Here is a 24865-nt window from a genome sequence, read left to right as displayed (position 1 = left end):
AAACAAATATTTATCAGTGAAATGTCAGTGTATGATTCAAGTGGTGCATGGATCTTAAAAAATGCAAATCAGTTGTTAAAATGAATGAGCCATTATCATCAAAAGATTGTTCTCATTAAGACAGTACATCTCAAACACTTAAATGAGAAAAAAAGGACAGGAGGCTCTGCATCGGTGTTCACATGAGCACTTTGTTATTGATATTCATACATGATGGTAATGTTATAGGGGCACAACAGGAGAGTCAGGTGAGCTACAGGTATCATACAGTATATACAGGCCAGAAATATTGGGATGATCAAAGCAGATTGAGAGAGGGACAGAGAGAGAAAGAATATTGCACAAACATGCATCAAACTCCCAACTAAGCCTTCCTCTCTTTCACTGGTGTTTATTCTCTATCAGTCTGCAAGGGAAAAGTAACAACAGGCTATATCCAAAACAGATGCCAGTTTCTTTTAACTCCCACCTCATACAGAAGAAAATGGCACCCACCACTTGTGAGGAGACACTCTCGAATCTCACTAGCAGACACATTGGTTCAAAAAGGCACTGGACAGCTATTTCTCTCACAATCTCACACTCTCTCTCTCTCTCACTCTCTCTCTCCCTGATATTTTCCAGGTGGGATTCAGTGAAAAGCCAAGCGTATTTGGAAGACCAGCAGACAAACCTTTAAGTGACCAAGATAGACCTAAAGCAGCAGCACTAAAATCTAGATTGCGCAGCTTTTTGTGTGAGAGCATTTTCTTCTACTCATAACATCCCATATCAATATAATATACATTTGAATGGTTTTCGTTATTAACTGTTAGCATTAAAAGCTGTTAATAACAAGTCATTTTCCTTTCGAGGATATGAGAATGCAACATATGTACAATTAGAAATACATAAAATAATGACTAATGCATTTTATAAACAGAAAATAATCATAAAACTGTTTTAACAAAAACATACTCTGACAATCATCTATTGATGTCTCAATAAAGCAATTTGAAAAAATCAAATCAAAATATGATTTTATATATTACTTTAAGCAAAAGCATATCAAGTGTCATACAGGGCCCGAGATAATTTTAAATAAAATTGCTGATCATCCTCAAGTCCTGAAATAATTTAATGCTATAATAAAATAATACATACTACACATTCCCTTCCATAAGGCCTCACCTTGAGTTAAATTTAGCACATCAAATAGCCATAACTTAATGCACAATATGGTACCACACTGCAATATTTTATGTGGTATTTCACCATCCTTGTTCAAATTTCCCTTTTTGTCCTCTACTGCAAAAAGCAGAATAAAGTATTTGCAAGCAAGATCATATTGATAGCTGGAGGAAATCATCTCATGAATTTAGTATATTTAAGGGGGAAGGGATTTGCCACTAAACCCCATTAAACCTTTTTTTTTTTCTTGCCATTTATTCAACTACATAAATAAAACTCTATAAATCCATCCCATTCTATCTTTACATCCATCTGTACATCTTCTACAGACTGATCTATCTTAATAAATATAGGCCAAAAGAATTCAAACACTCCTTAGACCAAAACGAAACAACCAAAAGTCTAAAGTACGCAAACATTAGACATGTCCTCCCTCTGTTTCTCCTGCAGATTGTGCAAAAGGTTGTTATAGGAAGGAATATAGTACATTTAAGTTCAAAGATGGAGCTTATTTCAACTCTTCAAATCAGTTAAGTATCAGAAAAGCAAAACATTTGTGGTGCAATCCATTACATGCAAACAATCTTGCTGTAAATTATCTCTTGTTGGTAAAAAAAGCTTGAAATGAATAATGGTTAGAGATCGTGGTGATAGCATTAGCCCATCTATTTATCTGTCAAAGCAGCACAGGTTGGAGAAAAAAAGGCCTTTGGACAGGCTAATTTCCCTTGTCATATAAGGCTTGGAAATGTTTTATCTTTTTCAATTCTATTGAGCTTTAACTCCTGTAGACTTGCCGTAAAACCCGAGATGTCCCTTATTCAGTGAAGTACTATTCAGCTTCATACAGTTATTTGCACGATTGGTTTGGGAGTAGGAACGGGATGTTCACGAATGACCTCCAGGTTACGCACGGCCTCTGAAAGGAACGTGCACGCACTGTCGGTTGCAACACATGAATTGGTTAACATCTAGATTACATAAAATCATACAGTATTTAATAAAGACAAGGCAAATGCGCCAGTAGTGTCATCTAACAACTTCATTTGGTTTTTTAGTTCTTTTAAAAGGCTATTGACATTTATGATTACAAGCTATGTTGCAAAACCTGATGGCTCATTGCAAACAATTTCACTACTCAGAAACTAGATCTACACTTTCTAATCACTGGTTGGCTCATTGCTGTTCACTGAAACAAAGAGGGTGCTTTCACAACAGCAAAGTGTGATGTTTGTATGTGTGTATTGGTGTATTGGTGTTTACATACACATGCAAGCACAAAATGAATCCGTCAAGACTCATCTCTTGTGCAGCAGCTTTTATATTCAGAAAAGCAGTGACCCTCCTCTTTGTCCCCAATCGCATCTCACTCCCATCTCTTTCAGAGCCTTTGAGTTTCAGCGCTCCTGACTGTCCTCAATCAGTGTGACGTATATGATGGGAACAAGGCCCTGGCTGTCCCCCAGAGCACACAGCAGCCAATCAGAGTCTGCCCTGCTGAGCACCTGCAGCACATCACCTTTGTGGAAACTGAGCTGGCCTGGCTCTGTGGCAATATGATGACATAACGCCTTCACTTCACTGAAAGAGATGGAAAACAGAGGGGTGAAGAGAGGGAAAATGGGGAAACATATATAACAAATGGAAAGAGAGAGAGATGGAGAGAGAAAATCAAGAAAATGTAGAATTAATCAGGTATAGCAGTAATGTGTTTTCATTTTCAAATAATTACATCAAAGGCACAGTATGTAGAATTTTCACCACTAGAGGTCGCCTATTCAAAACAAAGATGTAGCTTGATGACGAAGAGTTCTTGGTAGAACTTGGGAGTTGTTGTCTTCACCTCACAGCCAGTGGAAAAGAATTGGGATGGGACTCAGGCAGAAATCATGTCCATGGATGAGATTATTAACGTTACTGTAGTATGAAGCAGAGTGGGGCCAAGTGCTGTGGGAGCTGAATGAGGACACTGGAGCGACATGTCTCGAGAGCAATGGAACTTTTATTATGGCACAGTCGCTGCTTCCGCTTATCATATTAGATACATTTGAGAGTGTTTAAAATTAAGTTATAACGTTACTCTGTGCATTCGCTCAGCTGCTGCTGTGAGACACTTGTTGCACACTGCAGTAAGCTAGACCGATTTTAGAATATCATATTAATAAATGCTGGGTGGCTTGTGCTGATAAATGGCATGCAATTAAATACAAACATATTGTATGATGGAGAATGCTGTATTACTATTACTAAAAATAAAAATGCATCTTATTATGCTACAGTATGTTAGCTATTTGACAAAATTGTGTTTTTCTCTAAGACATGGTAAAAGCATAGCACTTGCAGAAAATCAGGAAAACTAGATTTAAACAAGACTGTGTTGAGTTATATAACAATATTTCGTTTTCTGTCTATAAATGTGACCAAACAGTTGTTCCCTTGTCTAATAAAACGTGTAATAAATATTAAAGCATCTTTGGTTTTCTAAAAAATAAAACCCGAAATCGAGGGTAACACGGGTATGACGTCACTGATCGGTATGACGCACGGATAGTCGGACACGTTCCTGTCCTGGTTAAAAATTGCTTATTTCTCTGGATTTAAACATTCTTGGAAACATTTGGGATAATGTACGTACACAAGTCAACAAAATAAATAACACTATTCTAGTGGGGTTTTTTTTATATTTTAATTGAAAAAAATCTTACATATTGTGCCTTTAAATGTGCTTAGACAATTACAGTGCTTTTCAAGGCAGCACTTAAAGGTTCACCAAAAAATGAAATCAAAAATATCTTAATTTGTGTTCTGAAGATGAACAAATGTCTTACAGGTTTGAAACGACATGAGGGTGAGCAATAAATTACAGAAATTTAATTTTTAGGTGAACTAACCTTTAATATTTATCAAACATTCTATTTTTTTTTTTTTTTTTGACAGACTTTTCAACTAAAAACGACACACTTTTTATGCGTTTTGGCAGTTCATTTACACAACAATGGCGTTGTGGGGGCTTGAAAATGCAACTTTTAAAAATGGGTTTCAAAGTTAATTTTTTAAAACTATACCATTATCTTCTTTATGTAAACAACAAAAATGCGAATTTGTGAAAACGGTGACATCACACACTTATCTTATATGTTCAGTCTATAGGTGCATAGTGTTTCTTTACAAAGTGACATCGCCAACTACTGGCCTGGTGGCATAATACAGCGTTTTTTGAATCAAGAATCAGAATCAAGAGGCATTGATTCCTGTGTACAGATGACTGAAAACAAGACGTGTACTGAGCGTCATGACAATATTTGTGGAATTCATTTAGGCAGCCTAAATCAAAGCCTAAAACCTAAGCTTATTAAAAACGTATGTAGCTGCCATGCCAAGCACTGGTTTCCTTTTGAAACACAAATTTAGTTATGTATTGTCTAACAACATTACCGAGGGGCTTGTCTCTCTCGTGTTGGGGGTTTCTGTATTTGTGCTTGTTCAGTTGGGCCAAGGTGGGATTCTTGGCTTTGAGACGTGAGAGATTGTTGCTCTGCTTTTTTCCCCACTCCAACAGACTGAGCCACCAAATCCAAAACAGAACGGTCAAGACTCAACCAGCCAGACGGCAATCTGAGAAAATATAGGTAGAAAAGGTAGAAAAGTTAGCTGTAAGTTTATATTAAAAATACCTTTGTAAAAATTGATGTTAGCAGCTATGTGTAAAACCAAATCATTGTTAAAATAAAGCCATTGAAGTTTGGCAAAAAAAAAATTAATGAAGCTTGGTGAAGTTGAAGGAAATGAAACCCAATTATGGACCAACTATATATGTATATCAGGCCTTGACTGATGAAAACATGCTAACTGATTACTCTCCAACAGATGCTTGCCCACTCACCTTTGTTTCCTGACTGATTTCTGTTCACTTTTCTCGATCTTGCTTGAGTTTCCAGCTCCAAACAGCCGCCCCCAGCGGAGCACCTCCCCTGCTCCTGCTTGGGCCTGAACCCCTTCATAGGCATCCTGACATTCTAGCTGCTTCTCCTTACTCTTCTTCAGATCAGTGAGCACTGATTCCGGTGGACTTCCCATCCACGATGGCTTCCCCTTTGCAGTTTTGGTGGGTTCTGACAATGCTGATTGGTGGAGGACCCCATTGCCAACACTTTTATTATTGCTACTGCTGGTCCGACTATGTTCCACCTGTTCATCCATCTGTTGAATGGCTTCAGCCCCCTCGACGACACCTTCTCTAGGAGGTGGATGGCTTTGCCGATAACTTTCAATGCCTTCTTTCCTCCTCTTCTCCCACTTCACAAATTTTGAGCCCTCGGCAGAGTTGTCGATGTAAACCTGTGAACTTTGCATCAGCTGATACCACCAGCCAGCTTGTCGGTTTCTCTGTTTGGCTCCATCTCCTTCTCTTTCTCTCCTTTTCTCCTTCTCACAATCTTCTCCAACTCCCTTCATCCTGCCAGCACACCACCCACCGCCCTCTATCTGGCCTGCGTCAATCTTCCGCAAACACTCTTTGCCAACTCCAGCCTCCTTATTCCGTGATTCACGCTCTGCTCCTGCACTCTTCCGCCCATCTCGTTTCATTTTTAATGTCACTCCCTCCATCTTAAACCGGCTGTCCTCATCTCTCAGCATGAATTTTTCTCTCTGAGGCAGCATTCCCACTTCCTGTGCACCAGACTCCAACATTCCACAGCCTCGCATTAGCTGGAAGGTGGAGCGATCTGATTGGTCAAGGCCTTGGCGTGCAGAGCACAGCTGTTCTTTGCGTCTCAGGTGTTCTTCCCCTTTCTGTAGCTGGTGTGGCTCAAATAGCAGGTCAAGGTCAAAGGGCAACAGTGACAGCGGCTGAAGCAGCAGCAGTAACTCTTCGAACAGTGGCTGGCACGCCCCTTGAGACAGGGGTAGGAAACCCCATGGGTGGTAGTGTGCTGCTATGATATCTGAGGAACCATGTCAGAGAGAGAAAAGACAGACAGACACAAAAAAAAACCCACTAAATATTAGAATTATGCTGGCAATACAGTATTTGAAACCTACAAATCTTGGCTCTACATCACCATTTCTATGAACAAGCCAACTACTCTTAAACAAGACAGAAAGTATTTTCTTACCTTCATGTGTATAAATGTGATTGAACCAGAATTCCAAAGATCGCAAGCTGAAAAACAGTTAGTAGTGAGCTAAAATTCAATCCTGGAACATTACTGCATAATAACAGAAAATAATACACTTATACCAGTTCAGGGGTCTTCAACCTTGGACATAGAGCAGAGAGCAGGGACACCGTTACAAATTTTGCAAAACTGAGTGGTGTACTGTATTTGTAAGTCCAGCATATGATAACATGCATATAATACTATATTAATATATTCAAATAATTTAATACTCTAATAAATACTATTTTAATCTTGTATTTTTAATTTTACTTGCATTTTAATACAAATTTTATTATAAAAAATATATATCATCTTTTTATATATCTTTTCCATTATATTAGGGGTTGATACAATTTTTAATGTTTTTGAAAGAACTCTCTTATGCACACCAAGGCTGTATTTAATTGATAAAAAATACAGTAAAATCTCAAATATTATGAAAAAGTTACAATTTATAATAACTGTTTTCCATTTTAATACATTTTACAATGTACTTTACTCCTGTGAAATATTCCTCTGAATTACTCAAGTCTTTATTGTCTCAAGATCTTTCTGAAATTATTAAAATATGCTAATTTGGTATTTAAGTAACATTTATTATTATCACAGGTGAAAACAATTATGCTGCTTAAAGGGTTAGTTCACCCAAAATTGATTAAATTTCTGTCATTAATTACTCACCCTCATGTTGTTCCACACCCGTAAGAACCTTATTCATTTTCGGAACACAAATTAAGATATTTTTGATGAAATCCGAGAGTATCTGATCCACACATAGGCAGCAACATCATTGCACCTTTTGACATCCAGAAAGGTAGTTAAAAACATGGTTAAAATAGTCAACGTGACTACAGTGGTTCAACCTTAATGTTATGAAAGGACGAGAATACTTTTTGTATAAAAAAAAAATAAAAAAATAATGACTTTATTCAACAATTTGAACCGTTGTCATACGTAGTGAACTCAGTGCAGGCTTCCTTGTTTACATCTGAATGCCAACTCAGTATTGGCCGTAGCTGAACACGTCAGCAGCACAACGCATGCATGTGATGCTGACACAGGTTCCAGCCAATAATGAGCCGGCATTCGGACATAAACAAGGAAGCCTGCACTGAGTTCACTAAGTATGACAACGGTTCAAATTGTAGTCACGTTGACTATTTTAACCATGTTTTTAACTACCTATCTGAACGTCAAACAGTGCAATGACATTGCTGCCTATGTGTGGATCCAGATACTCTCGGATTTCATCAAAAATATCTTAATTTGTGTTCCGAAGATGAACGAAGGTCTTACGGGTGTGGAACGACGTGAGGGTGAGTAATTAATGACAGAATTTTCATTTTTGGGTGAACTAACCCTTTATTATTTTTGTGGAAACTGTGATACTTTTTTTTGTTTTGTTTTTTTTTTGTCAGGATGATAAAATGTATACATACATGTGTGTGTGTGTGTGTGTGTGTGTGTGTGTGTGTGTGTGTGTGTGTGTGTGTGTTTATATATGAGGATGAGCTTTATTGTAAATTTGTTATGTGGCATATAATGTAACACAAATGTGTTTATCAGATATTACAAATGAAAGTATTAGACCACTGTATAATGTTTTATTAAGATCTACTAACATTCAAAATTACACATGAAGGCAGTGAGTCATGATGACTAGCTATAAACAGTTTATGTAAAAAAAATATGTTTATCAAAAAAAAAAATTGCCATGCAGTAGTGCTGTAGACCTCCTAGGGGTTGCTGACCCCCTGTTGAAGACCCCTGGACTAGACAAATCTGTTTTAAACAAGTGAAATATAAAAGTTCAACAACAAGGACCCTTGAACGTGGTTACTGTACACTGTATTGATCTTAAGAAGCAGAGTGACCACATCACAGAGTGAGACAGACAGAGTGAGAGAGAGAGATCAGCATGCTGCAGAATGCATAATTGAAACCAATGATCAAAGCGCCGTGTGTCTGAATGTAATTTTAATGGGAGTGGAAAGAAGAAAGTTTGCACAGGAGCTAAGATGACTATGTCAAGACCCATCAAAGCAAAAATGAAGCCTTTGAAGACTTCTAAAGACTTCTTGAATCACACTGCAGAGCTTTAGACAGCATGATTTCAGTTTCTGAGGCCTGGCTTTTTACAGTGCTGATAAAAATTATACACTGTCGATCTGCTCCAAAACCTAGTTAGATGCCTACCAAGACAGCATTTTAAGACATCATAAGCATACTTTTAATGCAAAGACTGTTCTGAACGTAAGTAGCAAAATGTATTAAAAGGGCCAGTACTGAATGTAAAGACTGTTAAAGGAACAATCCACTTTTTTTGAAAATAGGCTCATTTTCCAACTCCCCTAGAGTTAAACAGTTGAGTTTTACCGCTTTCGAATCCATTCAGCCGGTCTCCGGGTCTGGCGGTACCACTTTTAGCATAGCTTAGCATAGTTCATTGAATCTGATTAGACCATTAGCATCGCGCTTAAAAATGACCAAAGAGTTTTCATATTTTTCCTATTTAAAACTTGACTCTTCTGTAGTTAAATCGTGTACTAAGACCGACGGAAAATAAAAAGTTGTGATTTTCTAGGCCGATATGGCTAGGAACTATACTCTCTTTCCGGCGTAATAATCAAGGAACTTTGCTGCCGTTTCATGGCTGCAGCAGGCGCAATGATATTCAAAAAACGTGGAGTGTTGACTGCTAAAAGAAACTTACTGTATGCTCTCAAACGGTGCTCTCAGAATATTCATGTTTAAAAAAGGATCAAATAGCACAGATGAAACCAATGATCCATTTTAAAGTCAGCATTCGCAATGCATCTTGCTTCCATAATGTGACACATTTCCAATTGAAAAGTTATATTCAACAAGAAAACCTTGACAGGAATTCAACGAATCACACAAAAAAGGAAAGTTTATTAAGAAAATTAATTAAGAAATCCGTTAGGATTTCGTGTTCATGCTTTAACAAGTAAAAATGATGAAAGGTAAAAAATGTGCTTTCATAGGCAGTGTGAAGACGAAAAGATGATTAGAAAGAGTGAAAGGGAAAGCAGGGAGATGAAAAGAGAGCGAAACATGAAAGAGGCTTACTTTAGCAGGCCAAAGATGAAGGCATTGAGTCTCATACTGTGATTGGTCAGCTCAGAATACTGACTGACTTTAGAAAATAGACTGTGCAAAACTCGTGTAGAAGGACCTAGGACAGAAAGGATAAACATAAATTATTTTCTTCATCCTCATTCACATAATAATCTTAAATCATCACCATTCCTCTCATACCGAGTTGCGTGGAGGCCTCGACCACACTCCAGGGCTGGTTTTTGCGTTGTCCAATGATCAGGTCCAGTACATACGCTTTCAGTCCATCATGCAGTATCTCACGAATGGCAGGACACAGGTACTTTAGAATAAGATGACCCACATTCGGACTAACAGAGCTATTACCCAATTTGGCCTGTAAGAGAGAGCGAAAGTGCACCAGAGGGTACTGTCAATGCTTTTAATACCTTTAGTGAGACATTTGAACTCAAGTATATTGAGTTTAACAGTGTTATTTCAAATGTAATGTTGTACCTTAACTCCTGCATCCCGACTGGTGCCAAAATGAGCAACTATTAGATCCACTGCTATGTTTATGGCCTTCACCAAACCTAGTAGAAAAGGACATATATTCTATTATTTAATTGATCTAGTCAAACTAAACCCCAACAAACAGCATGTACACATAAACACAGTCTGTTATGCGCTTATGCAGTTCAGAGGGTCTCATTGATGGGACCTGTCAATCTGTGAGATGAGAGGAAAGCAAATGGGCCATGTTTGATTGACAGGAAGACCCAGTAGCACTAATATCAGGAGACTTAGATCGCTTCTGCATTTTACTCACTAGGACACACTTAACATTCACTGCAGATTCATATGCAAGAGTGATCCATGTACTATGTTTACGAGCTAATGGTTCACCACAACGATAAGGTTCATGTTAACCACATCAAGCTTTAAAGATGTGCTTGCTGGGGTTATTATATTGCTTATTATATATATTATAATGAGATAAAGGTCAATCTGGACAATGTTTAAAATGCAAAAATTATGTGCCACTGTTAGTGTTACTACACAGAAACAAAATCACACACCTCTCTTCTGCAACAGGTCTATAGAGATGGATTCATCAGTATTGGCATCAGGAGATAAGCAGAACTCCTCTGGGGGGCGCTCTGTCTGAGAGAAATAATCAGGCAGGAAGTCGCTGTAGCACTGAGGCAGTTGCCTCAATGACTGCCCTGTGAACAAGAACAGTATCAGTTAGATAAATGTAAACATACAACAAACAGATAGTGTACTGTATAAAACAGACAAAAGATAATGTCACTGTCAAACTTAAGTGCTCGCTAACTACAGACAAAATAACCTCCACCCCAGCCTCCTTTCCAGCTCCTCCCCCTAAACTCCCATTGGGTGACAGAAATTGGTTCAGCACCATTCAGTCTACCGAAGCTGAGCGGTTGATTGGTTGGAGGGAAATCAAACACATTGCGTCGCATGACACGAGTTCCAGTTCTCTTGGTTTCCAAAGCACAAGAGAAAGAATGATGGCCGTCTTTACTGCGCTCCACACCCAGAGGGTTCTTGCGCCTGTACTCTCTCCATTTGAGTGCCTGTGGGGAGAGGTGGTGCACTGGAAGGCAAAATGGAAGGAAAAGGGGGGCAAAGGATGGATGGAATATGAAGAGAAAGAAAAAAGTATTGGTGAATGGGAAGTAAGATGGATGGACATACATACACAGGGAAAAGTAGCAAAAGGGAAAGAAGGGTAAGATGAAATTGTTGAAATACCAAAGTGATGAAATGCAAAACATGGGCAGAAGTGGAAACAGGAGAGATAGAAAAGAGAAGTAGTTAACAGCAGTTAAAGGAAAGAAAAGCCAAGGTCTAAGTATGGAAGCTAAGGCTTGTTCAGATAGTCAAATATATGATTCTTTTGGCCTAACCGACTGAGTTCAGATGCAAAAAAAAAGATTTTTATAAAACTCGAAGCAAACCATATTCATGTTTATGAAAGCAAAAAAATAATAATTTGAGTTTCATAACATGAGTTTCAATTATAAAGTCATACAACACACAGTAGTGTCTAGAACTGTCTGAATTCACTCATTTTTGCTCTGAACCTACCATTTGGCTGTCGCTGTGTCACACACACCGGTAAAACTTTCACTGGCTCTTCCTGCGGCGCTGGCTCCAGCTGTCCAAGAGGACTGAGACCAGAGCTGGGAAGCGTCGGCAAATTGCCACGGTGGAAACAGTGACTTCTAGTGGGCAACGCAGGCATCAGAGGACTCTGCTTCATCAGCGGAGGTGGAGGCGGTGTAGGAGGTAAGGGAGCGAGTTTAGGAGTCTCTGTGCATATGGCCACTCCAGGTGGGGTATGCTGGGGCAGAAGACCCGCAGAGATGGGGCAAGAGAGGGAACGTGGCGGCCTTGGACCACCTGGGGTTGGAGTGCATGTCGAGCAGGTTCCAGAAGAGGTGGGTGCACCTTGAATGCGAACTGGGGAGTAGCTGCCCAGTGGGGAAGGCCGCACTGTTGTAGGTGCAGTGGAGGTGTCATGAGATGGCCTGTGGTCTTCTTCCGACTCATCTTCACCACCCTCAGGCACTGTAGCCCCTCGAGCCTGCATATGACTGATGTATCCGTCCAGAAGTGGAAGGATAGGCTTTGCCTGGGGTTTTCCGAACTGGTGCTGGAAAGTGAAGGGCTGAATAGGCAATGAGGTTGGACGTTGATCTTTGCTATAGCGAATTACAACCGGAGAGGAGTCTGTGGAGCTAGACAGGCCACCTAGGGGTAGAAAGACAAGAGATGGAGCAGAGAGTTGGAGAGAAAATAGATATGAAGATTAAGAACAAAACATCAGAATCTATGGCAGAGTAGCATTCAAGACAGAAATGCAGACATTAACCATATCTAAAGCTTTATATATCATTATAAATTAAATTAACTGTCATAGATACATATAATTACAATATGAAGCAAATTATCTGACCTGAATTTAAACCAGAGTGGCTATGGCAGTGACACAGCATTTTAAAACAGCTGGAATAAAACCCAGCAGTAGCAATAGCAATAGCAAAGAAGTCAACAGAGTCTTATTATGAAACTGAAACATAACCATGCATATATAAAAAAATCCAACTCTGTTAAACACATACCTTAAAACACTGCTCCAAAAACTTAATGACCAACTGAGATACAAAAACAACCAGGATATTATGTCCAAAACAGCCTGTTTATGAAGCTCCTCTGTGTACACCTCTGGGTATGTGTGTTTGTGTGTGCTCTGACAGGCACAGAGTGTGTGTGAAACGTCACTCGGCTATTGCGCAAGCTGTTGGCTCCACGTGCCTGAATACTCATATGTCAGAGCTCTTAGTACACTGCTGTACTCAGTCACAGCCAGCAGGGGCAGCAGAGCATTAAGGAGAATTAACATCCACTGCAGTAACACAACACAAGCTAACCTGTCTGTTATCAGACACTGCCTATTTCTCTTACTTTTTCAAACCCTTTAACCTAATTATTAAACAACTCTCAACTCTTGCACTGCTTGTGCTACAGACATTAATTCCTCAAATAATGCAGTTTGAAGAAGATAGTTACTTTACTAAGCTATTACTATTACTTTCCTAAGATATCAGACTTGAATTTCACTTGGCAGACTATAAAATAGCTTAAAGCCTATACAATACATACATAATTTTTTTTTTTTTTTTTACCCAAACACAATCATATTTAATTTTCCCTTATGTTGTTCCAAACCCACATGACATTCATTCCTCCACAGAAAGAGATTCTGGAGATATTTTTGTATTACATGGAGGAAAGTCATATGGCTTTGGAATGACATGAGGAGTAAACGATTACTGAATTTACATTTTGGGTCCAAAGTAACATAGTATCTAGAAGACCAGAATATCAGAAACTTTGGGTAGGCTATTTTGACTTGGGACAGTAAGGAACCATCAAGAACTTCCTAGTAATACTTTACCAACCACCCAGAACAACCTAGTAACTACAGATCAAAGTGCTAAAAACCCCTTCTTAACATCAGTCTAGCAACTTGCCCAAGAGGAAACAGTGGTACATTTACATTTATGTTTTTAGCAGATGCTAACCAAATTGGCTTGGACAATAAAGCAAAAAATTGTGCTAAGGGCAATCACTAAGAATTAGGGTTGTTCCGATTCCGATACTAGTATCGGAAATACCACCGATACCAGAATAAATTCTAGCATCGGTATCAGCGAGTAATTCAACTCATGTACCGATCCGATACCATTTTCTTAAACAATATCTAGTTGTGCCCGCTATATTTGCTTAACGCAGCAAATCGGAAATCAATTCTTCTCAGAATGCAAACACAGGAAGATGTGCTGTGTTGCCATAAGCAACCACTGTTTAGAGCAGCGAAGAAGTGAAAAACAGGGTTATTTATTAGAAATAAAACTAAATAAGATGATAAACGAATTAATTTAAAGTGAATCTGAAGCATACCTTTATCATTCGGCACTGTTTCCATTTTCAAGATGAATGCTAAACTATTAGACTATTTATTATGTAAGCTTTGTACTTCACTCGCATTATCGACATCATTCTTCACATAACAGCACAGTCAGGCTGTGGTCACAGGACGGCAGATTGCATTACAGAATTGAATTGAGCAGTGTAAAGTTTTATATATTTGGTTGATTGTATTTTATTTTAATATTTAACAGCTGAGCTGCAATATCAAGTAAGCAATGCAAGAATTTGTGTGCGCGCATGAGACCTCATGTTCTACATATCCTGTAATTTTCGCTGGTTTCAAAACGCACAACAAACTGCATATTAGCCTACTTGACATTCATGTTAACTTAAATGTAGGCCTAATGGTGACATATATCATCGGAAAAACTAATGCCAGGGCTTTGCCATTTTAACTTACCTAACCTATGATGACATGACAGCTGAGCCTGAGCGCGTCAGCGCAGGCATCTCACTTTAGAGCGTCAGTGCTGGCATTTCACTCACGTTGGATGCATCAGTGTCACATTGGCATAGGCTGTACTATTTGAATTCGTGATTGGTTGACTGCCAAAGCAAAATATTAAATAGAACGGAAAAATAACATTATTAACCGGTTAATGGCCATTTCAAATGAGCGTTTCTGTTCAAAACGATTAAATATGATTCAGTTTCCTTTTCTGGTTATGTTCCGGTCAAAATTTCATTCGTTTCCGGTTTTCGTTTTCGTTCCTTGAGCCGGTTCAGAGCTCTGCACCCTGGTATCGGATCAGTACTTGGTATCAACAGATACCCTGAGCTCAGGTATCGGAATCGGTAGTGGGAATGTAAAAGGGGTATCGGAACAACTCTACTAAGAATACACAATGTTTACTAGCTAGGTCTAAAATGCTAGAGAATTGTTCACAGTTATGTCGCTACTCGTTACCCAAGCAACAAATAGTCAAGAAGAGTCCCAAAATCAACCAAGAACCTATAGTGTAACTACAAACAAGTTAATCCACAAAACAACACAAAATCCTCTTTTTTTAGAAGATATTGTGGAAAACTTCCTCTTACCTTCTGCTTTGGTTCGAGTCTGTTCACAGCTCCCCTGACTATGGCATCGAGTGAGTGGTGGCAAACTGTGGCTCTGACCCTGCGGAAGGCCTTCCAGGATGGGCGAGAACTCTCCAGAAGAGTGAGAGTGTGTGGACGTGGCCTCTATGCCACCCCTTTGTGAAGGTGACCCTCCAGTTCTCCTCTTATTTCTTGCTATTTCCGCAAAAGAAGTGACACGTGGTGGAGGTGGTGGGCTTGGAGCTGCACTCTCACTGAGCCGAACAGGGCAGCTGAGCATGCGTTCCAAGGATCCAAGACGAGGAGATGGAGACTTGTCCAGGTTACGATCGTAGCTGCGGGAACGAGGTCGACCACTCCCCGAAGCACCAACTGAGTTGCAGGCTGTCAAAGGTGGGGAGATGTTGATATACACCTGCCCCTCAATTACATTCTCATGGGTAGAGTCAATTTCAGTTGGATCCTTTTCTTCATTCTGGTAAAAGAAAAGAAATAGAATGTAAAGGAAGGAAGTAACTAGAAACAAAATAAGAAGATACAACATGCAAGGTAGTGTAATATTGCTAAGGAGTACAGAATGAGGCATGGCACGAAATGTTAAATACAAGTCAACAACAAATAAAATAAATAATATACCAGTTCTGCATATTCCTCTTCTTCATCCTCTTTCATTTGTTGAAATAGGTAGTACTCTGTTGGCTGAGTGGGACTTCCTTTGCTGTGCTCATCTGAGCAGCTTGTGACCGATGATCCCACCGGACTGGGAGAGGACTGGGAAGAAAGGTCACACGTCACAAGCTTGTAGTAATTCTGCGTTGCTACGACCAAGCGAGCTTGGCTTTGAAGACACGAAGTGAGGTCATTGGCAGAGGTTTCATCAGAGGACAGTCCCTCACTTCCAAGGAGGTTGTGGTATGAGTTACAATTGGCATCTACTTCAATAGTGGCACCTTGTGGCTGAGATACAGAGGAAGAGTTTGCATGTTCTTGAGTGGCTGAAGGATGCTGAGGGGGTTCGATTGGCGAAGTGTGTAAGTCCAGGTAGAAAGCTCCACGTCCACTGCTACATTCTGTCCCGCACATTCCAATGAGCTCAGACACAGATGAGCCGCAGGACTGCTCATCAGAACTATTGATATTGAGCAATGGCTTGGCTGGGACAACATTGTTCATTTTGTTGTAAATCGTGCTGAAGTTAACCAGCACTCCATCCGAGCTATTGCAGGAAGAATCACTACCATAGCCCTGGTGACACTCAGAAAATGATTCCTGAAAATGTTCAGGGTATGGCTGAGAAAGGTTGCAACAGGAGCAGTGCGGTGCTGCCAGACTGGAACACTCTGAGCTTCCTCTACCGCCCTGCATGGACTGATCTTCATAATCATCATCCTCACCCCATTCTTGATCACCACAGTCCATTGAAAGGGTGGAACCACTGCTTCCGTGGCGCCGCTGGCTATCTAATCTCAGCAAGTTCAGGCCCTCCATGTGAGTAGACAAATCAAAAGTCCCACCTATTGTATGGTCTCTGCTCTCTGCTTCCCCACTAGGCCCATTTGTAGAACACCACTGTTTTTCTGTAGACCCATGCAAGAGAAAAGGTTCAGCGGTGAACCCAAGGTCATGTAGATGGAAAGGTGGCAAGTCTCCATTTGCAAGCACTGAATTTGAGATTTCATGCAAATTTCCATGCAGGTGAAAAGAGGAGTCTTCCAAATATCCATTCAGATTGTCTTCATCCTCATCATCTTCATCTTCAGTGTTGAGCAGAAAGGGGTTACGTCTCGAGTTTGGCCGTTCACGTATCTTCATTGGCAAGCCTTGAGCCTGATCTTCGGAATTGCTTGAGGTGAAAGAGGAAGTGTCGCTTGCCATACTCCCTTCTCTCCCTCCTCTTCCTCGTTTCTCTACTCCTCTCATTCCTCCATCCCCAAAAGTGTCACTAGAGCTAAGGCTGCAGCTCGATGTCTGTATGAGGCTGCTGTACACCAAGGCCTCCCGCTGAAGAATGTCTCTCTCAGGTAGGGAGGTTGTCCGAATCAATCCCAGGTTCTCTGGGCAGCTGAAGGGATTACTGTTCTTTTTCAAAGGACTACCACAGCACTGTCGTGAGCTCGAAACCTGGCAGTGAACCAGCGGAATGTGGTGGACAATAAGAGTCTCCCCGGCTAGCTTCGGTGGACTGTCCATCTTCTCCTAGTGTGGGTGAGGACAAATTTTTTGGGATATTTGCAAAAGGTGGTTTTCAAACGGACTTTAGTTTACACGTCCAATGCCAATTCGTGGTTTTGGAGAGTGAGGAACATTAAAGAAAAGGTTGAAGAGGATCTCTTGGCGGAAGGAAAACATCTGGGAAAAAAACAAGACAGGATTCAGTTTCAAACTCTTTTCTTGTATGACATTAGAGGACAAAGCATTTTAGTTTGGCATCTCATTGTGTAATCATATTTTCCAAAAAAAAAAAAAAAAATAATAATATATATATATATATATATATATATATATATATATATATATATATAAAAACACAAGGAAATAAATACATAATTTATTTAATTTTAACTGATATGTAATATAAGGTAAATGCATTATACTAACACAAATATTCTTAAACTTATTCTTAAACACCATTTACAGTAAAACTGAGGTGAATAGTTAAGAGAACCATTCTACACTGCGACTATAAAAAATCATTTTCAAGTGAAAACATAGTGTTGACCTCCTTACAACACACTGTAAATTATTCATAGATAATAAGAGCTTTACTTGTAATGGAGATGATGAAGTCTACATAAACTACAGTATCTCACTTTCGGTTCTAACAGTGATCTTTTTATATTTTTGGGGATAGAAGAAATAGGACAGGAAATGTGAGATTCAGGAAATGACACAAGCTGAACTCCTGTCACCCGTACAAGCACAACGGCACATATGTGCTAACCAATAAAAACCACAGCTCTCACCCTGGTACTTATTTTGTTCAACCTGATATTCAGTATATTTTTCTGGTGTACAAATGGTGCTGAATTCACTAGAGAAAGGAAGGGAGGGGTGAGCTGTGGACATTGACCTCATTTTAGACAGGCGGAAATCTTGAAGGAGGAAATGTCTGTGGGTCAGCGACCTTTTGGTGGGGAAAAAAGTAGCAAAAAGTAATAGGGCGTGCAAAGCTTGAAAATGACCTAAAATCATCTGTGTGAAGTAAGAGAGCATATTAAATCATCTGAAAGCCTCAATGAGTGTGTGTCAGAGTGTTGGTGATAGATCCCATTGTATATTCACAAGGCAAAATCAATGGCATAATCTAGAAGTGTGCCATTAAATTCCAGGAAAAAAAAAGAAATAAATTTTTTTTTTTTAATTGCCTAAACTTGGACATGCAAGTATTATAATGATAGATTATTAGCATTCATTTTATATATAGTAGCATCAACAATAAGGATGGCCCAGGGCCAATATTACCCCTTTTCCACCAAAGCAGTTTGAGTGCTGGTTCGGAGCCAGAGTCTAGTTTCAAATCAGTTCTTTTTCTTTCGACACACAAAGCACCAACTCCGAACCAGGAAAAGTGGTTCGAAGGTAGCACCAAAACATTGCTGGGCTAGAAGTAAGAACAGCTTGCGTCTGGGGGCGGAGTTACCGTGACCAACATTTTTGAAATAGCAGCTAATCGAGCTAATAACAGCTTAATTGTAATCTCCGCCTATATACAAATTACGGCGAGCCGTGTTTGGATGCTGATGTAAGTTCACAAAGCCATGAGCCAGTAGTGAAACATCCACGATTGTTGATAGATCAATTGTTCGAGATGCATCGGAGCTGCGCAGACTAATTTGGCGGGTGCCACAGGTCCGCGGGAGCGTTTGTAGAGCATACGACTCCTTGTGCTTTTGGATCGTTCTCGCGGAGCTTTGATGTCATGCGCCGATCGCTTTGCGAGAAGCCGATGCATCTCAAACAAGCTTGGTGTGTTTGTGTTTAGCGCTGCAGCGCTAGCTTTGCTGTGAAATAGAGTGCCTCAGGGATGACGCATTTTCGTAGGCAAAACCCGGAAGCGAGTTAGCATTTTTGGACTTCCGATTCCAACGGCGTCAAGTCTATGGGTTTTTTTAATGGGTTTTTGCTAAATCGCCTGAAATAAGGTCTGTGGTTAACAAAGCCTCTAAATACTTTTCCGTTTTGATCTATGACATAAAACACACCAGTTATAACCCACTTGTGATTTTTAAAAACTTTTACTGTGTCTTCAAATTGGTGGTTGCTAACAAATTGCTAAAAGGGACTACTTCCTTTGGCGGGGACTTTAGATGTCATCATTAAAAACAGGACATTTGGACAGCATTTCTCATGAAAAAGTGGATAAGTATTCATACACAGCGCATATCATAATCAGCGAGCATGTTTGTAAATAAAGTTGTTTTTTTAAATACAGTTTGAAGAAGCTTGGTGGTGACGACGTTGATCCGCGACAGTGGTGTGCTGTAGTCCGTTTATAGCCTACTGGTAGCCCTTTATATCTGACGACTTTATTTAGGCTTCAAAATCTATAAATGTTGTGTTCACTTGTAAAAATGATCTTTATAGACAAAACGTGTAAGTGTCATAACCCTTTGTTAAACACAGAGCTTTTTTTCTGCGATTTTCCAAAAGTCTATGGGAAAAATGCATAGGCTTTCAACCGAGGGAACCCGCGCACCGCTAACTTCCGGGTTGGCCTACAAAAACACGTCATCCCTGGGGCACTCTATAGGCTTGTTCGAGAAACATCCACACTGCGCTGACCGATCGGTGTATGACATCAAAGTACTGCGAGAGCGATTCAAAAGCATAAGGAATCGTCTGGTCTCCAATCGCTCTCGCGGTACTTTGATGTCATTCGCCGATCGGTCTGCACAGCGTCGATGCATCTCGAACAAGCCTATCATGAGACGTATTCAGTGACGTAAAACCTGGCTCTGTGCTGCTCTCAAGCGCGTGGAAAGGCAAAGCGGTTCTTAGAAGGCTCCTCAGTTGAACCAACTCCGAACTAGCACCCGGTTTGTGCTGGTGGAAAGGGGGTATATGAGAGAGCTTTGGCTGACAGAAGTCTTGGGTCTACTGGGCCAGTTGTGTCACCAAATTTTAGATTTGTTGCTCATATACATGTGTTTTTATGCCTTAAATGATTTTTATCTACTTTCCTTCATTTTCTACAAAACTTAGCTTGAAATTGTGCATTAAAACCATTATTGTAACATTTAGTAATTACATTTTTCCTGAGGCTGTTCTTGTAGGTATATTTAATATATTGCCAATAACTGTTTTTGTAAACAAGCACACAAAAATCAATGACAGACTTCTCCAATCATTTAGTCCACTTAAACTCCACCCGTTCTTACACTTGGGTGTATGTCACAAAAGAAAGAAAAGATCTGATGCTACTTCCATTTTTATGCAACTTTATGAAGATTAATGAAGACAAAAATGCTCAGTGTTAAAGGGATAGTTCACCCAAAAATGTAAAATTGATGTTTATCTGCTTACCCCCAGGGCATCCAAAATACCACTATGTCCAACTGCCCTGCACATCCTGTTAGTGAGGCATCACTTCCCTTGTCAGAGTGCGTTCAGACCTCACACACCGGATGTGGAGGGCAGTTGGACATAGTGGTATTTTAGAGGTAAAAATTTTTTAAATACTGTTTGTTTTCTAGCACAAACCGACTGTTTCATGTCTTAGGACATCATTGTGCCATCACGAGCCGCAGGGTTTAATTTGGATTTGTCTGTGCATGTTTTTTGACTCTTATAAATTGTGTTCCCATTGACACGCATTATACGACTGACAGACGGCAACGGTTGGAGTTAAAAGTCATCATTTGTGTTCTACTGAAGAAACAAAGTCACCTACATCTTGGATGCCCTGGGGGTAAGCAGATAAACATCAAATTTTCATTTTTGGGTGAACTATCCCTTTAAGTTCCCTAAGTTCTAGGGTCTCAACAAACTATGTTGAAGGAAAACAGGATGCAGATAAGTTCCACTTTCAGCTTGACATTGCAGGAGAAACACTGAAACGTATCTTAGACCTGAAATTAGTTCACACAGACTGAGACAGCTATTTCCAGCAATTCATGACTCAGTTTAGCCTGACTTCTTCAAATCAGTCACACACTACTAAGACATACTGTAGGAAGAAACAAATAGACTGTTAGATTGACCTGGGGAGATTTTTGGTTGAAATTATCAGCACCAGTCAAGCTACATCAACTTTCAAATCTACTGCTGTAGTAAATAAAACGAAAAAGGGATAGAGAGGCTGGTTAAGGGGGCAGAAACTCTCTCTCTCTCATATCTCAATGTTACATAACTACAGGCCATGACAGCTACTACATTCCACAGACTGGCCGTTTAACTACAAGATCAGACAGACAGCTGCAGACAGATGGCAACAAGACGCCATGCCTCTCACACACACAAACACAGACATGTTCAAGTAAAAAAAAAAACATTAAAACAGGCTTTGTTTGAAGCAACTGAGAACTTATTTTGGTATTGAAGTGCAGATTGTTTTATATTATATATATATATATATATATATATATATATATATATATATATATATAATATATATATATATACATATACATATATATACATATACATATATATACATATACATATATATATACATATATATATACATATACATATACATATATATACATATACATATATATACATATATATACATATACATATATATACATATATATATATATATATATATATATTTATATTTATATATATATATATATATACATATATACATATATATACATATATACATATATATACATATATATATATATATATATATATATTTATATTTATATATATATATATATATATTTATTATTTATGCTTTTCTTTCTTTTTTCTTTTTTTACAGTAGAAGATTAACTGAATATAGCAAAAGTGATTTGAATTATTGTGGTGACAAAAATATAGTAATTTTAAGACTTTAAAAAAGAAATATTTTCATACAGTCATTTAGGAAACTTGAAGCTATAAAAAGAAGCAGCAGCAGCAGCCTGGAAATCTTAAAAAAGTCAGAAAATGCTAGAGATAAAAGATTTACTTCTTTCAGTTATGTGTAACTTCATATAGCATGGCTGTAGAAAGTAAACATGATGAAAGTAAACATCTAGCTCCTGCAAAAATAAGGAAAAGCAGACTGCAGACACCATTATAGCCCTTCTATAATTATTCAATCAAAACATTACCCAAAACATCCTTATTAATTACATATATAACTATGATTTCAATAAATTAAACCATGGTATTTGTTACAAAACATTGTATGCAAAACAAAAATACTATAGTTTTACTACATAATCATGGTCAGATTTGACCCCCTCACAATTTAAGCTTCAAATTTAAATGACAACATCTCCCAGTCATCTCTTGAATACAAGCTGCTTTTGTTAAATGGAATCAGACTAGAAAGTTCTTTCAAAGGCAGGAATAAACAGATTTCAGCCTGTGTCCTTTATGTAACACAAAATAAATCATGATCCAAAATGTTACAAGTTCAATATTTGTTGTAAATTATCAAGAAGGCCTGTGTATATGAACAAAATAAGTTGCGGACAATGCCAGTAGTGGCTGATTTTTCAATTAGTGACACTTTTGACAACTATAAATCTTGGAAAAAAAAGTAACTTTTTCAGACTGTTTCATCTGTATTGCAACATTAAGAACATAATAATAAAGTTCTTATATTATCAAAAATTCAATTGGATTTGTATTTGGTATAAGTAATGGTGCATTTTATTTATATTTATGATGGAGTGTGTAGCTTTTCATTTCTTAAACAACCATGGAGGAAGACACATCATAGCCATATTCCAGGATGACAATGTCAAGATTCATCAGGCTCAAATTGTGAAAGAATTGTTGGGAGGGAGCAAGAAGAATCATTTTCACACATGATTTGACATTGACCATAACTTCATTGTAAGTTTTTGGGATGTGCTGGAGGAGACTTTATAGAGTGCTCACCTCTTGCATTGCCAATACAAGATCTTGACCAAAAAACGATGCGCCTCTCGATGGAAATAAATATTGTGATGTTATTTCCATCAAGAGGTGCATCAATTTTTGGTCAAGATCTTGTATTCCTATTTTATTTATATTTATGTATTTTTTTGAGAAAGATAAACCTTGCACAAGTAAGCTAAAAGTAAATGAACCATAAACGAAGTAGGCCTATATAATAAAAAATGGATTGTTTGACCATAATGTATTAAAAAAAAAAATAATAATTCCTGGAATTTAATGGCACACTTCTAGATTATGTCATTGATTTTGCCTTGTGACTATACAATATATACATAATGACACATAACAAAGCTACTAAATATAAAAAGCTTAAATGTATTTTAATTTATTCCAGAATTAGGCTATTTTTATAGAATTTTCCTTAAAATCAACATAAGGTCCACACTGAAGCATCACCTAACAAACACACATACTGTACGTGTACATTAACAGGCCTAACGTTTTATGCGGCTTATTTTGTGTTCGTTCGCTAAAATCGATTTTTCCCCCTCCCATAATATGATTTTTAATATAATTTGAGAAGCCAGAGGTTTTAATGTGGTGATGTGACTGGTGTTTGTTCACAAACCGCTGGCGCTGCTGTGATCGATATGCGCAAACACAGGCCTCACGCGCGCACAGCGAATCACTATGGCATGATACTTGACATAACAGCAGCACGCCCTGTATCTGCTGGCCTATTTAGTGATTTTAACACGTGTATGTTCTTTCTTTTAAAAAAATCCAATGCACCATCATAATGAAGGCCAAGAGGAAACATAAATAAATGATGTCAAATCAGCATCAAAACAAGAAACCTACCGTGTCCATGACCGCTTGTTTATATGTGCCTCTTTTGGGCCATTATTCCGGAAATTCATTATTCTAAACACGTAGAAAACCACCTTCAAGACCGTAAAACCTCATGATACAGACCTTTAATGTTAACAACGACGATGCGCGAGTAGAAACGGGCGTATATGAGCTGAGGTAACGGTGCACGCGCACACATCTACAACGTATGTATCTTACCACATTGAAATAATTCAAATAACAACACTCATTAATGTTGTGTTAGTTCAGTCTTAATAAGTAATAAAAGCACGGTCTCGGTTAAATGTGAATCAGCAGCAGTGATGTAACATTTGCCAGCGGGCAGTACCGTTAGCTTTCACCACACCGTGTTTACCCTTCAAATAATAAAAGCAATCCACATTTATACTCACGTTGACGATGAATGTCATCTCCTTGATTCCCAGAGATCACGATGTCAAATCACGGTGAACGATCGCCACGTTTGGTTTGATTTCGTGGTGAAGATATTGAGCGCAACAGCGGCGCAGGGCTGGAGCGAGCGGCGCTACGTCAGGATGAAGCGCGCCCTCCCTCGCGCTCACACTAACTGTGCGCCCTCTTACAATGCTGACTTTTGGTCATTTTTAAGGTGATAGAAGGTTACAAATCACATCTATTTGGTCCAGTTGACCGGCGGTGGATACTGTGGCTTGACAGCGTAAGAGTGGGTGGGGTGTTGGACTGCTGGTCCCCTGCAGGCAGCTCTTTGTCCAGCCTACTCTCTAGTCATTACTAGAGATGCATTTCTCATTGTTCAGTCGAAGAATGCCTGCCTTCACTCTCTCAGGACTGCGAGTTAAATAGCTGGCCTGTCTCATGAATGGTTTAAGGGACCATCTGTCTGGGGGGCCCAACTAATTTTAGCTATAGTTGGGGGAAACAGTTGTTCCAAAAAGTTATACATTTAGGGCACACTAATAGCCAAGTATTAATGTCATATAGATGAATATACTGTAGGCATCTGCTTGCTAAATTGG

At 38.9% G+C, this 24865-nt stretch overlaps 1 protein-coding gene across 2 annotated transcripts; it reads right to left on the bottom strand.

Annotated features, from left to right (window-relative positions):
• Positions 1–139: 139 nt before the first annotated feature.
• On the bottom strand, positions 140–24615 carry rusc2 (RUN and SH3 domain containing 2). Of its 2 annotated transcripts, XM_067406221.1 has the most exons (13): positions 24260–24615; positions 15588–17300; positions 14952–15426; positions 11505–12170; positions 10813–11010; positions 10469–10615; positions 9906–9982; positions 9612–9786; positions 9423–9528; positions 6288–6334; positions 5054–6116; positions 4606–4785; positions 140–2751 (listed from the first exon to the last, which is right to left on the bottom strand). In XM_067406221.1, exons 2-13 carry the CDS (start codon positions 17139–17141, stop codon positions 2568–2570), a joined length of 4872 nt encoding a protein of 1623 aa, XP_067262322.1. In that variant the 5' UTR covers positions 17142–17300; positions 24260–24615; the 3' UTR covers positions 140–2567. The 2 variants fall into 2 exon arrangements, with proteins under 2 accessions (XP_067262322.1, XP_067262323.1); XM_067406222.1 differs by lacking the exon at positions 10813–11010 and having other exon boundaries at positions 142–2751; positions 24260–24612.
• Positions 24616–24865: the final 250 nt, after the last annotated feature.

Source organism: Chanodichthys erythropterus, chromosome 13, assembly GCF_024489055.1.
Source record: "Chanodichthys erythropterus isolate Z2021 chromosome 13, ASM2448905v1, whole genome shotgun sequence".
NCBI lineage: Eukaryota > Metazoa > Chordata > Actinopteri > Cypriniformes > Xenocyprididae > Chanodichthys > Chanodichthys erythropterus.
Note: the sequence above shows the minus strand (reverse complement) of the source record. Positions and strands in the feature narration are given on the sequence as shown.